Raw genomic sequence first — 17,155 nt, forward strand, 5'->3', positions numbered from 1 at the left:
AAAACCATGAAAAATCTGTTGAGATTATTACCATTTTTGCACTCTTGAAGTTTTTAATTCTTTTGAAATAATTTCAAATAATCAAAATCTATTAAGAATAACTTAAGATATTTCAAATTCTATACGGTTTTGGTTATCCAATATTGTTTGTAATCAAAATGCAATAATTTGTGAGAATAATAATAAAATTTTGTATCAAAATTGAAGAAATTTAAAGTAAATTCAAATTCAAATTCAAATAAAAAATCCTATTCAACGACCAATAATCAAATTGATGCAAACTCCTGTTAAAAAAAAAAAAAAAATTCAACGACCAAATTTGAACCACAAAAAAAACTGCTATTGTAATCTGAAAAAATTTTAAAAATAATTTTCGTCTTTTTATCTTTCTTTTTTCTGTCAATTTCTACCTATTACATTTTACTTGTCTTGATAAGGGCATTGTACGAGTACCGAAACGTTGGGAATGCAATTTTATCTATTTTCATTTTGAATGTTATTTTATTGTAATTTGATTTCAATAAAAATAAAAAAAGTCAAAAGAAAGCAAAAAAGAATGAAGGGGTGTAGTTGGCTGCCTTCTCATTTTTCTTTCCTCTTTTTTATTTTTGTCCGAAAATAATTTTTTAACTTTTTTCAGATTACAATAGAAGTTTTTTTTGTTTGTTCGCTGCGGTCCCAATTTGGTCGTTCGATTTGTTTTAACAGGAGTTTGCAAAAATGTTGTATTTTTTATAATTATTAAAAATAGCTTCAATCTTTTAAATTTTTTGAAATACTTTCAAATTATTCAAATCAATTTATTTTTACTATTTTTTTATCACCTTTTAAACCGTATTAAAATATTATTTTAATTCAATCCAGAGTGGTCGGTTGATACCGAATGGGCTACGCCCACTATCAGGATAAACAGATTTAGAAAAATATATAAATGGATTTTTCTCAGAATATACTTCTTAATTTTCTCATAATTTTTAATAAGATTCATCTAGAAATAGTTACTTTTTGAAAAATTACATTTGGGAGTGCTATGTGCTTAAGGGGAATTAAAAATCATGGAAAATCTTTGGAAATGCCTTAAAATTTTTTTAAACTCTTGATTTTAAAAAAAATTCTTGTAATCAGGTATTTTAAGCTGAGGTAGCCACATTTTCGAATCGAGTTAAAACGTATCTCATAATGAAGGGCTCATTTAATGCTCATTTAATGCCTCATTGCCAAATTTAATGCTTCACTATTTTTAAAAAAAATCGGGGGTTACGCTAGCTTAATTCTAATCTGACGGAGCCCTATGTGAAATGAACGTTGGATCGAATTTTATCCTATCACATAATTAATGGCTCATTTAATGCTCTCCAAAACCAACAAACATTATTTTCCAAAAGCCACCCCTAATATTGAAAAACCACCCTTAATATAAATTATGCACAACTTGTAAATCTGATCATACTATAATTACGGGCTCATTTAATGCTCATTTAATGCCCTATTGCCAAATTTAATGCTTTACTTTTTTTTTTTAAAACCTGGGGTTACGCTAGCTTAATATTAAGCTGACGTAACCCCATGTGAAATAAACGTTGGATCGAGTTTTATCCTATCACATAATTAAACGCTCATTTAATGCTCTCCAAAACCATAAAAAAATATTTTCCAAAAGCCAGCCCTAATACTGAAAAACCACCCTTAATATAAATTATGCACATATTGTAAATCTGACCATACTATAATTATGGGCTCATTTAATGCTCATTTAATGCCTCGATTTTTTTTAATAATGGAGCATTAAATTTGCGAATAGGGCATTAAATTAGCATTGAATGAGCCCTTAATTATAGTATGGCCAGATTTCAATTTGTGCATAATTTATATTAAGGGTGGTTTTTCAGTATTAGGGGTGGCGTTTCAAAAATAATTTTTGGTGTTTTTGGAGAGCATTAAATGAACCTTTAATTATGTGATAGGATAAAACTCGATTTAAAGTTTATTTCAAATGGTTTTCCGCCAGCTTAACGTTAAGCTAGCGTAACCCCTGGTTTTTTTTAAATAATGCAGCATTAAATTTGGCAATGGGGCATTAAATGAGCATTAAATGAGCTCTTAATTATAGTATGGTTAGATTTACAATTTGTGCATAATTTGTATTAAGGGTAGTTTTTCAATATTAGGGGTGGCTTTTGTAAAATAATTTTTGATGGTTTTGGAGAGCATTAAATGAGCCTTTAATTATGTGATAGGATAAAACTCGATTCAACGTTTATTTCACATAGGGTTCCGTCAGTTTAACATTATGCTAGCGTAACTCCAAGTTTAAAAAAAAAAAAGTTGAGCATTAAATTTGGCAATGGGACATTAAATGAGCATTAAATGAGCCCTTAATTATGTGATATGACAGAACTCAATTTAACATTTATTTCACATGGGGTTCCGTCAGCTTAACGTTAAGCTAGCGTAACCCCTGGCTTTTTTTTTAAATAATGGAGCATTAAATTTGGCAATAGGGCATTAAATTAGCATTAAATGAGCCCTTAATTTGAGATAGGTTTTACATCGATTTGAAGATGTGGTTACGTCAGCTTAACATACATCTTAAAATCCTTTGAAATCACATCAAATAATTAAAATCAATTAAGAATCTCTTTAAAATATTTCAAGTCCTATACAATTTTTTGCAACCCCTTATAGTTGTTTTAAATTTTTGAAAAGTTTTTGGATTTTAAAAAAATAGTTAAAATCTTTAAAATTCTTTGAAATCTTTTAAAATGATTTAAACTCAATTTCTCTGAACTTTTTTGATATCACCCAATAAACCCTATTTAAATAATTATTACTTCAATTAAATCAAGGGCGGCCGCGAGCGACGGAATGGACTACACCCATTGCCAGGGTGTATTTGAATTTTTGAAAATATAGAAAGATTTTCGTTTAGAAGTAACGTTTATTTTCTCATAATTTTGAATAGGATTCATCTAGAAATAATTCTCCTTTAAAAAATTAATTTTAGGGGCGCTAAGATGCTTGAGTGACGTGAGGGGGGGGGGGGCGGATATTTCAAAAAAGGTTAAATCTTTTGAAAACCCTTACGATTTTTCCAAGTTATTGCATATTTCTCTTAATTTTCAAAAATACGCGAAATTTTTTTTAAATCCTTTTGAATCACTTTAAATCCTGTAAATTTTGTTGGAATTTCAAAAAAAAATTCCTCAAATTTTTCTAATTTGTTCAAAACCAGGGCGGCCGCAAGCGACTGAATGGGCTAAGCCCACTCTCAGGGTATAATGGAACTTTAAAAATATAGATCGTCCTTTAAATGAACCGCATTATTTCTCATAATTTTTAATAGGATTTATCTAGAAATAATAAATCTTAAAAAATTTCTTTTTCGGGCGCTAAATGCTTAATGGGGAGGGGGGATAAATAAACTTGTGCAGAATATATTGTAACGGAACTTTTGAAAGTATAAATAGATTTTCCTCTAAAATCATCGTTTATTTTCTCAAAATTTTTATTAGGATTCATCTAGAAATACTTCTGTTTCAAACAAATTAATTTTTATTTGTGTTGAGATACTTGGGTGGATGGATCTGAGAAGTTCAAATCAGATAAAATCTGTTGAAATCCCTTATAATTTTTATAAGCTCTTAAATATTTCTTTCAATTTTTACAAGTACCCTAAAATGTTTTTAATCCTTTGGAATCACTTCAAATCCTATAAAATTTGTTGACATTTCTTAAAATACCCTACATTTTTTTAATTCATTGAAACTCTTTAAAAATCTTTAAAATGCCTTGACATTTTTTTAAATACCTAAAAATTTTTAAAATCCTTTGGCTTCACTTCAAATTATAGAAATGTATTCCAAATTTCTTGGCATCTTTTGAAGTGCTCAAAAATATTCCAAATCCTTTGAAATCGTTTCAAATCTCTAGACAATTTTTAAATCTCTGAAAAATTCCTTGTAATGATTAAAAATACCCTAAAATCCTTGACATTCTTTAGAATACCTTAGAATCATTGAAATGTATTTAAAATTCTTTGAAATGTTTGAAATTCTTTAAATAAATTTTTAAATGCTTGTAATTTTTGAACATACCGTAAAATATTTTAAATTCTTTGGCATCCATGGAAATGTATCAAAAATTCCTTAGAATTTTTAAATATACCCTAAAATCTTTTAAGTCCTTTAGAATTCCTTCAAATTATTAAAATTGATTAAAAATATATTGGAATATTTTTAAATACCCTAACATATTTTAAATCCTTCTCTTCAAATGATTGGAATCTATTTAAAATGCCTTGGAATGTTTCAAAATAACCTAAAATATTCCAATTTTTGTGAAATATTTTGAAATCCCTTAAAACTCTTTAAAGGTCTTTAAAATTCCTTGGAATTTTTAAATATACCCTAAAATATTTTAAGTCCTTTAGAATTCCTTCAAATTATTAAAATTTATTAAAAAAGTATTGGAATATTTTTAAATCCCCTAACATACTTTAAATCCTTCTCTTCAAATGATTGGAACCTATTTAAAATGCCTTGGAATTTTTTAAAATACGTTAAAATATCCCAATTTTTGTGAAATATTTGGAAATCTCTTGAAAGTCTTTATAGGTCTTTAAAATTCCTTGAAATTTTGTACAGTAGTGTAGAATATTCAAAATTCTTTGCAATAATTTAAAATCCCTTGAAACTCTTTAACAAAATTTGTAATTGCTTGAAATTTTTCAACATACCCAAAAATATTTCAAATCCTCTGGCATCCATGGAAATGTATGAAAAATTCCTTCGAATTTTTCAAAAAACTGTGAAATAAAATCTTTTAAGTCCTTTAGAATTTCTTGAAATTATTGAAATTGATTAAAAATGTATTGGAATATTTTTAAATACCCTAACATATTTTTAATCCTTCCCTTCAAATGATTTAAATCTACTTAAAATTCTTTGGAATGTTTTAAAATACCCTAAAATATCCCAATTTTTGTGAAATATTTGGAAATCTCTTGAAACTCTTTAAAGGTCTTTAAAATTCCTTGAAATTTTTTAAAATACCCTAAAATCTTTAAAATCCTTTTACTTTTTTAATCCTTTGAAAATTTCTAGGATTTAAAAAAATGAACTCTATTAAAAAAGCTAGGGATATTTTAAAATCAGCTAAAATATTTCAAATACTTTGAAATTTATTTCCAATATCCAGAAATTTTTTAAAGGTCTTGAAAATTATTTAAAATTTCAATTCCCTTGAAATTTGTTAAAGCTCTCGAAAACTCTTTAGAATTCTTTAGAAATTCTTTAAAATCTTTAAATTCTTTGAAAATCCCTTCAAATTACTGAAATCATTAAAAATTCTTGGAGTCTTACAATACCGTGAAATATTTTAAAACCTTTGAAATATTTAGAAATTATTGAAGTCAATTGAAAAATCATTGAAAGCTTTCAAAATATCCTAAAATATTTTAAATCCTCAAAAATTTCATTGAAATACTAAAATCAATTGAAAATCCCTTGTAAAATCCTTTGAAATCCCTTCAATTTTTTTTTTAATGATTTGAAAATTCCTTGGAATATTTTTAAGACATCCTAAAATCTTTTTAAAAAAAGTAATCTTTTAAATCCCTTATAAATACCTATAATTCATTGAAATCAATCAAAAATACCTTGGAATATTTTTAAAAACCTCAAATTTGTTAAATTCTATTAAATATTTTTAAATCCCTGTAAAATTATCAAAGTTATTAAAAATACCTTGAAATATTTTGAAATACCCCAAAACATTTTAAATCTCTTGATATCGCATTAAATTACTAAAATGGAATAAAAATGTTTTAGAATCTAGGAAAATACTCTAAAATTTTTTTAATTCTTTAAAATTTTTGAATATCTAGAAAATTCCTTAAAATCCTTTAAAATACCCTAAAATAATAGATTCTTTAATATATTTTGAAATACTTGAATCTTTTATAAGCATTTGAAATTTACTTGGAATTTGTTCTGAATATTTTCAAATCATTCGGATCTGTAGACATTATTTTAAAAAAATTAATCTCATGAAAAGGCCTTACAATATTTTTAAATACCCGAAAATATGTTAAATCCTTTAAAATATTTTTAAACTCCTTTAAATTATTGCAATCAATACAATCTTTTTTGAAATCTTTTGAAATATTCTAAATACTTCGATATCTTTTAAAATTCACTAAAATATTTCAAATCCCTTGAAATTCCATAAAATTACTAAAATGAATTGAAAATTCCTTAGAATCTTGAAAAATACCCTGAAATGATGAACATACATCAAAAATGCTAAAGATCTTGAAAATACCTTAAAATATTTGAAATGTTTTAAATATTTTGAAATTACTTTAATTTCTTTAAATCTATTAAGAATACACTAAAATATGTATTTTAAATCCTTTAAAATCTTTTTAAATCCCTTTAAATTATTTCAATCAATTACAAATTTCTTGAAATCTTTAAAAATATTCCAAATACTTCAATATATTGAAAAATTCGCTAAAAATTTTAAATCCCTTAAAATTCCATAAAGTTACTAAAATAAAATGAAAGTTCTTTAGAATCTTGTAAAATACCCTAAATATTTAAAATCCATCATAAATGTTAAAGATCTTGAAAATTTCTTGATATCTTTTAAAATATCCTAAAATATTTCAGATTCTTGAAAATCTTTTAAAATTCGTTAAAATATTTTAAATATTTTGGAAATTAATTTAAATTATTATATCATTTAAATTTTAATAAATTAAATTACACTTTAAATTATTTAAATATATTAAAATACACTAAAATATGTGTTTTAAATCCGTCAAAAATATTAAAACTTTTGAAAAGATCTTGGAATTCCTTGACATCTTTTAAAATATCCTAAAATATTTCAGATTATTTAAAATCTTTTATGATTTCTTAAAACATTTCAAATCCTTTGAACTATTTTTAAATCCCTGTAAAATTATAAAAGTTCTTAAAAATGCCTTGGACCCTTGGAATATTTTAAAAGAAAATATCCAATTTAATTACTTAAATCGAATTAAAATTCTTTAGAATATTGTAAAATACCCTGAAATATTTAAAATCCATAAAAAATTGTAAATAGCTTGAAAGTGCCTTATAATATTTCTAATATTTTAAATATTTTAAAAATTAATTTAAATTATTATATAAATTAATTTTTAATAAATTAAATTACATTTTAAATTATTTAAATCTATTAAAAATACACTAAAATATGTATTGTAAATCCTTTAAAATCTTTTAAAAATCCTTAAAATATTTCAAATCCTTTGAACTATTTTTAAATCCCTGTAAAATTATAAAAGTTCTTGAAAATGCCTTGGAATCTTTTAAAAGAAAATATCCCATTTAATTACTTAAATCGAATTAAAATTCTTCAGAATATTGTTAAATACCCTGAAATATTTAAAATCCTTTAAAAATTGTAAATATCTTGAAAACGCCTTAAAATATTTCACACATTTTAAATATTTTTGAATCACTTCCAATTATTAAAATCTATTAAGAATACCCTAAGACATTTCAAATCCTCTAAAAATGTTTGAAATCCCTTGAATTTTTTTAAAGCTCTTAAAAATTCCTTGGAATTTTAAAAAAATACTCTAAAATCTTCCAAATCCTTTAAAATCTCTTCAGATTATTAGAATCTGTCTAAAATCTTATGAATTTTTGTAAATTTCATTTAAAAATATCTGACAGTTACATAAAAAACTTCTCAGAAAAATTCCCTGTCTTTTCTTTTTTTTTTTAATAAATAAATAAATATATCAAAGTAATCTTACTCGCAATTGTGAACAAAAAACTGCCCAAAATAATCCCAACAACCTGTCTTGAATTCATTTTCTTAACTAATCTACTATCTCAATAAAAGATTAGCCAAAAAACATTATCAGAGAACATTCAAGATCAAAGGTTAAATCCGCGATAAGGAATTTTGCAATAGATAATTGCTTCAAATATTGTCTTTGTATTGAAAATCATTTATTTGTTACACTCATAGATTTGTAAACAACCGAATGGAAATTAATTGTTTTCTTATCACGATTGGTCACTCTCATGATAATCTTTTTTTTCCACATGACTGAACTTTAGCCGAAAAATATGACTGTCGTTCAATTGAAAACACCAAAATAATACCGATTTGAAATTTAAGTTACGGAATTGCTTTGAGCGTCTTGAGTTTTTTCTGCACTGCTCTCAGCACTCGATTCTGATTCCGAATCGCACTGATTTTTTGGTACTTCCTTTTTTGAACTTGCAGACTCCCCAACAGCAGATTTCATGGCAATTATCAGCTTGTGATAGGAACTTTGCGTCTGTGGCAGATGCGGCGCAATTTCACTAGGTTCGGTAAAAAGTGAGGAAGGAACCTGAGGACATTTTTTTATTTAATAGAAAAAAATTTGCATTTAATTATCATATTTAATTTTCAAATTTTCAAAACAAATTTCAAAATTTTTATTTTAATTTATTTAATTTTATTTATTTTTCATTTCACCTGAGGAAATTTTTTATTTAATAGAAAAAAAATTTCATTTCAGATTTAACAGGATTGCTACAAAATACAAATTTCGAAATTTTCTGATTTTTCCGCAATTCTACCTGACCAATTTTTCATTTACCCTGAGCGTTTTTAACTTTTCTTTCAGATATAAAAACAATCTTTGAACCTAGGAGATTACTAATGTTAACGCAAACAATATTTTTGTTTCTAAATTAATTTTAAAGTTTCAAAGAATTAAATTTAGAATAAAAAATGGAAGGACAAAATAGTTAAATTTTCAACCAGAGAGATGAATCTTCGATGAAAAAAAAAATTCTCAACAAAGAGTCACAATAGTTGATATTTCCACAAAAAAAGTATTTTAATTTTCAATCAAAAATTGTTTGCTTAAACTAAAAAATACAATTTTTCTCAATACTCAACCAAAATACTACATAATTTTAAAATAAACCGGAGAATTTTCGAAAATATAAATGAATTTTCGACTAAAAAAGATAAATTTTCAAGAACAAAAAATTTTTTTAACTAAAATGACGAATCGTATATAAAAAGACAAATTTTTAACCAAACTGATTAATTTTCTACCAAAAAAGATTAATTTGTAATGAAATACATGAATTGTGAACCAAATTTCGAACTTTTGAAGAAGTTTTCAACCTAACAGTTAAATTTTCAGACAAGAAAAAAAGAATTTTCAATTAAATAGTTTTAATTTTCAAACAGAGTGATGAAATTTCGATAGAAAATTAAATTCTCAAGAAAGAATTTGAATAGTTGATGTTACCACAAAAATATTTGAATTTTCATTAAAAAAAAAAGATGAATTAAAATTAAAAAATGCAAATTATTTCAATCCTCAACCAAAATAGACTACATAATTTTAAAATAAAAAAATGTTATTTTCGAAAAAAAAAGAGTTGAGTTTTCAAGCAAGAAAGATTTTTCAGTCAATAAAAAAAAAATCTTATCCAAAATGTTGAAAATATATATTTTCTACCAAAATAATTAGATTTTCGACATAAAAAAAATGAGTTTTCCACAAAAGAAGTGAATTTTCAACTAAAAAATATCAATTTTCTAGCAAAAATAGAATAGCTATATCTTCATTTGAAAAAAAATTTTATATTAAATATAAAAAAATGAATTTTAAATTAAATAGTTAAATTTTTAACCAAAAAGATTAATTTTCTACCAAAAAAGATTAATGTTGAATAAAATACATGAATTTTCAAACAAATTTCTAATTTTTAATTGACTTTTCTACCTGATAATGAAATTCTCAATTTAAAAAATTAATTTTCAATCAAAAAGTTGAATCAATTACCAAAAAGATGAATATTTTACCACAAAAGACAAAGTTTCAACAAAATACAGAAATTTTCAACAAGAGTTTAATTTTCAAAATTGTTGAAATTTTTCACTAAAAAAATGAAGTTTCAACTGCAATAATGGGCTTTTAAAAAAAATAAATATATTTCAAACCAAAAATTTGAATTGTGAACCCAGAATATGAAATTTCCACAAAAAAATGCAAATTTTCAACAAAATAGAAGGATTTTCAACTAAAAAGTATAAATTATCAAAAAAAAATTGTTAACTCAAATTATAAATCTTATACAAAAAAATGAATTTCGAGTCAAATAGTTAAATTATAAACCCAAAAGCTGGATTTCCTACAAAAAAAGACCAACTTTAAAAAAAAACAGATTACTTTTTTACCAAAAAAAATTAATTTTTAAAAAATACATGAATTTTCAACCAAATCTTGAATTTGTAAAATATCTTTTCTACCTGATAATTAAATTTTCAGCCAAATAAATTAATTTTCAACCAATTTTAAACCAAATAGACGTTTTTTTAACTAAAAAATATAAATTTTGAACAAAAAAAAAAATGCTTTAATTTTCAGTTAAAAAAGTTTATAATGAAAAAAATTTCACACAATAGTTACATTTTCAACCAAACAAATGAATTTTTTACCAGAAAAATTAAATTTCTATTAAAAAAAATTAACCAAAAATTTAGTTATATTTTTAATTAACTAGAAAATGAATTTAAAAAAAAATCTTCTATGACTGAAACGATTTTTTAACTAAAATAATGAATTTTTAGAATCAACAAGAAAAGAATTTTTAAACATATTGTAGAATTTCCAACCAAATAGATAAATTTTTAAACCAAAAAGAAAAATTTGCAATTGAAAATGAATTTTAAATTTTCAAATAGAGAGTTAAATTTTCAACCAAATAAAATGTACTTTTGGCAAAATAATTAAATTTTAAAACTAAAAAGATGAATTTTTAACAAAAGTAGTTTAATCCTCAACAAAAAGGATGAATTTTCACGAAAGAAAATTCAATCCAAAAGCTGAATTTCTTGTAAAACAGATAAATTTTTAACTAAACAGATTAATTTTCTATCAAAGAAAATTAATTTTCAATCAAATAGTTAAATTTTCGATAAAAAATAGCTAAATTAAACTAAAAAATACAAATTTTCAACAAATTATTACAGTCCTCAACCAAAACAGACTACATAACTTTGAAATCAAAAAGAGGAATTTTCGACAAAACAGTTGAGTTTTCAAAAAAGAAAGATTTTTCAGTCGATGATGAAAAAAAATATCATCCAAAATGTACAGTTTACAAGACAAAAAGATGAATTTTTAATACAGAAAAATTCATTTCACAACCGAAAAATATACTTTTTCTAACAAAATAATTAAATTTTCAACCAAAAAAGGTGAGTTTTAAAACAAAGAAGTGAATTTTCAACTAAAAAAGATCAATTTTCTATCAAAAATAGAATAGCTACATTTTCATTCAAACAATTCACTAAAAAAACTAATTTTCAACAAAATAGATACATTTTTCCAACAAAATTTAATTTGAAATAGAATGGTGAATCTTAAACCAAAAAAAATTAATTTTTAACCAAATAGATAAATTATAAATCCAAAAGGTGAATTTTATACAAAAAAAGACAAATTTTCAACAAAATAGATGAGTTTTTAACTACAAAATATAAATTTTTAACAACAAAATTTAACTAAAATGATAAATTTTATACCAAAAAATGAATTTTTAAATTATCAACACAAAGAATTTTCAACATAATAATTAAATTTTCTACTAGTGTTAAATTTTCAAATAAATAAATAAACTTTCAAGCAAATAAAATGTAAATTAATTTTCTACCCAAATGGACGAATTTTCAACAAAGTTAATGGTAAGTCTACCAAATTGTTTAATTTTTAACTAAAAAGGATCAATTTTTGATCAAAATTGGAATAACTATATTTTCAATCAAATGAAATTTATTTAAAAGAAAAATGAATTTTCAACAAAATAGTTGAATCCTCAGCAAAAATAGTTAAATTTTAAAACAAAAAAAGTTGAATTTTCAACAAAGAAAGATTTTTCAATCAATAAAGAAAAAAAATATCAATCAAAATGTTGCATTTTCGAGCGAAAAAGACGAATTTTCTATAAAACAGTTAAGTTTTCAACTCGAAAATATGCATTTTTAATTTAAAAAATTCATTTCTAAAGAAATTGTCGAATTTTAGAGCAGAAAAACCCGAATTTTGTACGAGAAATTTGAATTTTCTACTAAAAATATACAAGTTTTAAATAAAATAAAACAATTTTCAATTTAAAAAAATAAATTTTCGAACAAAAATGGAATATTTTTGTTCATGCCAAAAATAATAACTGTCTACAAAACAGTGTAATATTTAAGTCGAAAATATGATTTTTCAACAACAAGATAGTTAAATTTTTAACCAAAAAAAATTAATTTTGACATAAAATAATGAATTTTCAAGCAAAATAATTAATTTTTGACCAAATAGTTGAATTTTCAAACAAAAAGATAAATTTTCGACTCAAGGCAAATTTTCAACAAAATATGTAAAAATTGTCCACTTAAAAAGATTAATTTTTAACCAAAAACAGAACAATTGAATTCACATTCAAAAAAATAAATTTTCAAATAAAGAGTACTTTTCTACTAAATAAGAAGAATTTCCAACAAAAATGTTCAACTAAAAAAGATCAATTTCTTATTTAAAATATAATAATTAAATTTGCAGTTAAAAATTAATTTTTAACTAGTCAGAGGAATTTTCAATCAAGAAGATTCAATTTCTACCCAAAAAATTTAATTTTTTAACCAAACAGTGGAATTTTTAACCTAAAAAGAAAAATTTGTATACAAAAAATATGATTTTTAAACAAACAACTTAATTTTCAACTAAAGAGTTGAACTTGTAACGGAAAAAGATGAATTTTCAACAAAACAGTTAAATTTTGAACAGAAAAAAAAAGATTTCTTAACAAAATTTTTTAATTTTCAACAAAAAAATAAAATTCATAACTACAAGATGAATTATCAACCAAAAAAATTATGAAATAAAAAATTATACATTTTTTAGCCATACTTGTTATTAACAAATTTTCTTTTTGTAAATCTTTATTAATCATTAAGGTTAAACTTTTTTTTAATAACAGAATTTTTATGTTTATTCCCTAAGCTTACAGAATCTTACTAAAATTTTTTTCAGAAATTTCTGGAATTCCCTGACCTGTAGCAACCCTGTTCAAGAAATGAAATTCAGAATAAATCACAATTTAAATTCCTCTTTAACGTCCAACATTCAAAATTAAGTACGAAATCCTCTAAAATAAAAAAAAAAGAATCCAACAATCCAATTTGGAAGATAAACTTTTAAATGTTTCTATTTATATTTTATAAAAAATTTTTTTAAAGATTTTTACAAATTTAAAGATGTTTCTAAACATTAAAAAAAATTTTAATTACTAATTTGGAACATAATTTTTGGTCATAAGAATTAAAATTCTGAATTGGAAGAGAGAACTTTGTAAAACAATTATAAATCTGAATTTGAATATTAAAATACCTTGAAGTTTTAAAACTAAAAAATTCTATGAAATCCCTTTAAATTATTGAAATAAAGTGAAAATTCCTTGGAATCTATTTAAATTCCATAAACTATTTCAAATATCTAAAAATCCCTTAAAAGTTTGTAAATTTTTTAAAACTTTCTTGAGTTTTTTAAAAATACCATAAAATCTTCCAAATTTTTAGAAACTCTGTTAGACATTTAAAAGGTCTTGAAAATGACTGCGAATATTTTAAAATACCCTAAAATATTGTAAATCCTTTGAAATTAAGTTTAATTTTCGACAAAAAAATACGACTTTAAGAAAAAAATTCAATTTTCAATAAAATAGTGGAAGTTTTAAACAAATAGCTGAATTTTCAATAAATAAAAATGAATTTATTAACGAAATTATTAAAATTTCAAGCCAGAAGACGATTTTTCTGCAAAGACATTGAATTTTCAAAAAAAAAAAGTTCATTTTCAATCAAAAAGTTGCATTTTGTACCAAAAAATACGAATTTTCAAATAAAAAAATCAATTTTCAATAAAAACAAAAAGAAAATGAATTTTCAACCAAGCAGTTTCATTTTTATCCAGAAAAAGATTAAATTTCTACTTAAACAGATACATTTTTAAACCAAAAAGAATCACATTAAAAACTAAAGTTGCATTTCAACCAAAAAAAAAGGGAATTTCAAACCAAAAAGATTAGTTTTCTATCAGAAAAGACAAATTTTCAATTAAAAAGATCAATTTTCAACAAAAAATGGGAAAGACACGTTTTTAATAAAAAAGTTAATTTTTAACAACAAAAGAAAACGAATAAAAAAAAAATAGTTAAATTTTCAATTAATAATGATCAATTTTCAAACAAATATAGATGAATTTTCAACTAAAATGATGAATATTCAACTACAATAATTAAATTTTCAGCCAAAAACGATGACTTTTTAAGCAAATTTTGGATTTTTAAACCAAAAAATAAATTTAAAATTTATTCATGTTACATTTTTAACCTAAAATTTTTTATAGAATAAATAAATTTATTTGATATTAAAATTTAAGAATTTAAAATTAATCATCCTTGACAGTTATTCATAGAAATTTCCCGAATTGTCCAAGATTCTTTTTCAAAATAAATTTTTTTCACAAATTCCCTGTTCCAACTTCAAATTAGAAAAATAAAATATATGAAACCGCTTAAAATTTGCAAATATTGTTAAATTCCGAAGAAAAATCCAGGCCACTGCATCAAATTTGATCGTTGGATTCTTGTTTTTTTTTTTAATTTCCAAGAATTTCGGAGTGAAAAATTAATTTATAAAAAAAACTAATATTAATTATGTAATAAAATTTCATGTACCCGAATGTCTTGAACTTTTGCTTCTCTGGACGTGAATTCTCGAAGAAGATATCTCTGTCCAAATTCGTGATAAATGCGAGTGTCGTTCACTCGTAACATGACATTATCGATTCGTAGAAAATAGCGAAGTAATATGAAGAAACTTGTAGGCATCACTCTCTGTAAAATTGTAAATAATTTTAAACAAGAGTTTACTTTTATTATTTAAGTTTTATTTGTTTTCAAGGCGATATAAATATAATTTTCCTCAAATTCTTGTGAAAATGTAAAAAGATTTATGAAGATTTGGGATATGATAAGTCAAAATTTCAATAAAAAAAGTTAATTTTTAAGAAAAAAAGCTGAATTCTCAACAAAAAATTTAATAAATAATTCATATTTCAAACACAAAAGATTTTCATTTTTAATAAAAAAAAAACAGTTGAATTCATCCAATAAAGACAATTGAAAAACAAAATATTCTAATCCTCAAAAAAAAAAATTATTTTCACTAGTTACATTTTTAACCAAATAATATGACATTTTCTCCGAAAGGGATGCATTTTTAACAAAAAAGATTGATTTTCTACCGAAAAATATAAATTTTGAACAAAATATATAAATTTTTAACCAAGCTGTTAAATTTTCAACCAAGAAGATTAATTTTCTGGCAAACAGGACGAATTTTTAACAAAATAGATAAATTTTTAATCAAATTGTGGAATATTATAGCAAATTGTTAAATTTTCAAGCTATAAATATGAATTTTCAAACAAAAAATTTAAAAATATTAAATATCAACGAAACATGTAATAATTGATATTTGAACCGAAAGATTTTAATTTGATATAAAAAAAAGTTGAATTCAAACAAAAAAGACGATTTTTCAACAAACTATTTTAATCCTTAAAACAATCTTCAAATATTTGAATTTTCAACAAAAAAAAGATCAATTTTTAATCAAGAAAATTAATTTTCTACCAAGAAATTCGATTTTTCAATAAAAGACACGTATTTTCAATGAGAAAAGATAAGCTTTCAATAAAAAATACTAATTTCCAACAAAATGGAATATTTACATTTGGAGTTAGAGGAATTATTTTTAAACTAAAAAAAAACGAATTTAAAAAAAAAATAGTTAAATTTTCAACCAAAAAAATGATTTATTAACCAAGAAGGTTAATTTTCCAACAAAAAATGGATTTTCAGCTAAATATTTAAATTATAAACTAGAAAAGATAAAATTTTAATTAAAAATGTAAATTTTAAATCAAAATGGAATATTTACATTTTTAGTTAGAAAAATGATTTCTTGTACAAAAAAACAACAAATTTTCAGCAAAATAGTTAAATTTTCAACCAAAGAGTTGAGTTTTCAACTAACATTATGAATCTTAAAAATATTTCAATATAAGAGTTAAATATTCAACCAAAAAGATAATTTATTAACAAAAAAGATTAATTTTCAATCATAAAAGATAAATTTTTAATAAATAGTAGAATTTTCACGTAGAAAAGATCAATTTTAGATATGAATTTACCACCAAAATATAATAATTAAACTTTTAGTGGAAAAAATTATTTCTCAAACAAGCAGAAAAATATCAACAAAGTAGTTCAATAAAATTTTCAACCACAGATGATTTTTTAACCGAGAATGTTAATTTTCTAGCGTAAGACAAATTTTTAACCAAATATATGAATTTTCAATAAAATAGTTTAATTTTCAAGTAGAAAAGAACAATTTTCAATATCAATTTACAACGAAAATAAAATATTTAAACTGTTAGTGGAAAAAGTATTTCACAAAAAAAAAATACAAATTTTCAACCAAATAGTTGAACCTTAAACTAGAAAAGATAAAATTTAATTAAAAATGTCAATTTAAAACCAAAATGGATTATTTACATTTTTAGTTAAAAAAATGATTTCTCTACAAAAAAAAACAACCGAATTTTCAAGAAATATTAAAATTTTAAACCAAAGATGTCAGTTTTCAACTAAAATGATGAATCTTTAAAAAAATAAAAAAATAAAATATCAGAAAAATAGTTCAATAAAATGTTCAAGCAGAGATGAGTTTTCCACCAAAATGATAAATGTTTAAACAGAATATATATTTTCAATAAAATAGTTCAAAATTCAACCAAAAAATATGATTTTTCAACCAAGAAGGTTAATTTTCCAGCGTGAAAGACGAGAAAAAACATAAATAACTGTAGATTTTCAACCGAAGAGTTGAGTTTTCAACTAAAATGTTGAATTTAAAAAAAAAAGTTGATAAAAGACTTTAAAATTCAACCAAAAATATGATTTTTTAACCCAGAAGGTTATACGAATTTTAAACAAAAAACATTAATTTTCAACCAAACAGT

At 22.8% G+C, this 17,155-nt stretch overlaps 2 protein-coding genes across 2 annotated transcripts in view; both read right to left on the reverse strand.

The window, feature by feature from the left end:
* LOC117173132 overlaps positions 1 to 3,971 on the reverse strand; it is a 31,856-nt gene extending 27,885 nt beyond the window's left edge. The window contains exon 1 of the mRNA XM_033361529.1: positions 3,809 to 3,971. The gene's annotated coding sequence lies outside the window, so the exon portion shown is untranslated. The remainder of the gene's footprint in view (positions 1 to 3,808) is intronic.
* A 4,006-nt stretch (positions 3,972 to 7,977) lies between these two features.
* LOC117172574 (TIP41-like protein) overlaps positions 7,978 to 17,155 on the reverse strand; it is a 30,145-nt gene continuing 20,967 nt past the window's right edge. Inside the window, exons 5-6 of the mRNA XM_033360644.1 lie at positions 14,802 to 14,960; positions 7,978 to 8,398 (exon numbers count right to left, since the gene is read on the reverse strand). Of these exons, the coding sequence (XP_033216535.1) occupies positions 8,177 to 8,398; positions 14,802 to 14,960 (381 nt within the window). The 3' untranslated portion in view covers positions 7,978 to 8,176. The remainder of the gene's footprint in view (positions 8,399 to 14,801; positions 14,961 to 17,155) is intronic.

Source organism: Belonocnema kinseyi, chromosome 5 (genome assembly GCF_010883055.1).
Source record: "Belonocnema kinseyi isolate 2016_QV_RU_SX_M_011 chromosome 5, B_treatae_v1, whole genome shotgun sequence".
Classification (NCBI taxonomy): Eukaryota; Metazoa; Arthropoda; class Insecta; order Hymenoptera; family Cynipidae; genus Belonocnema; species Belonocnema kinseyi.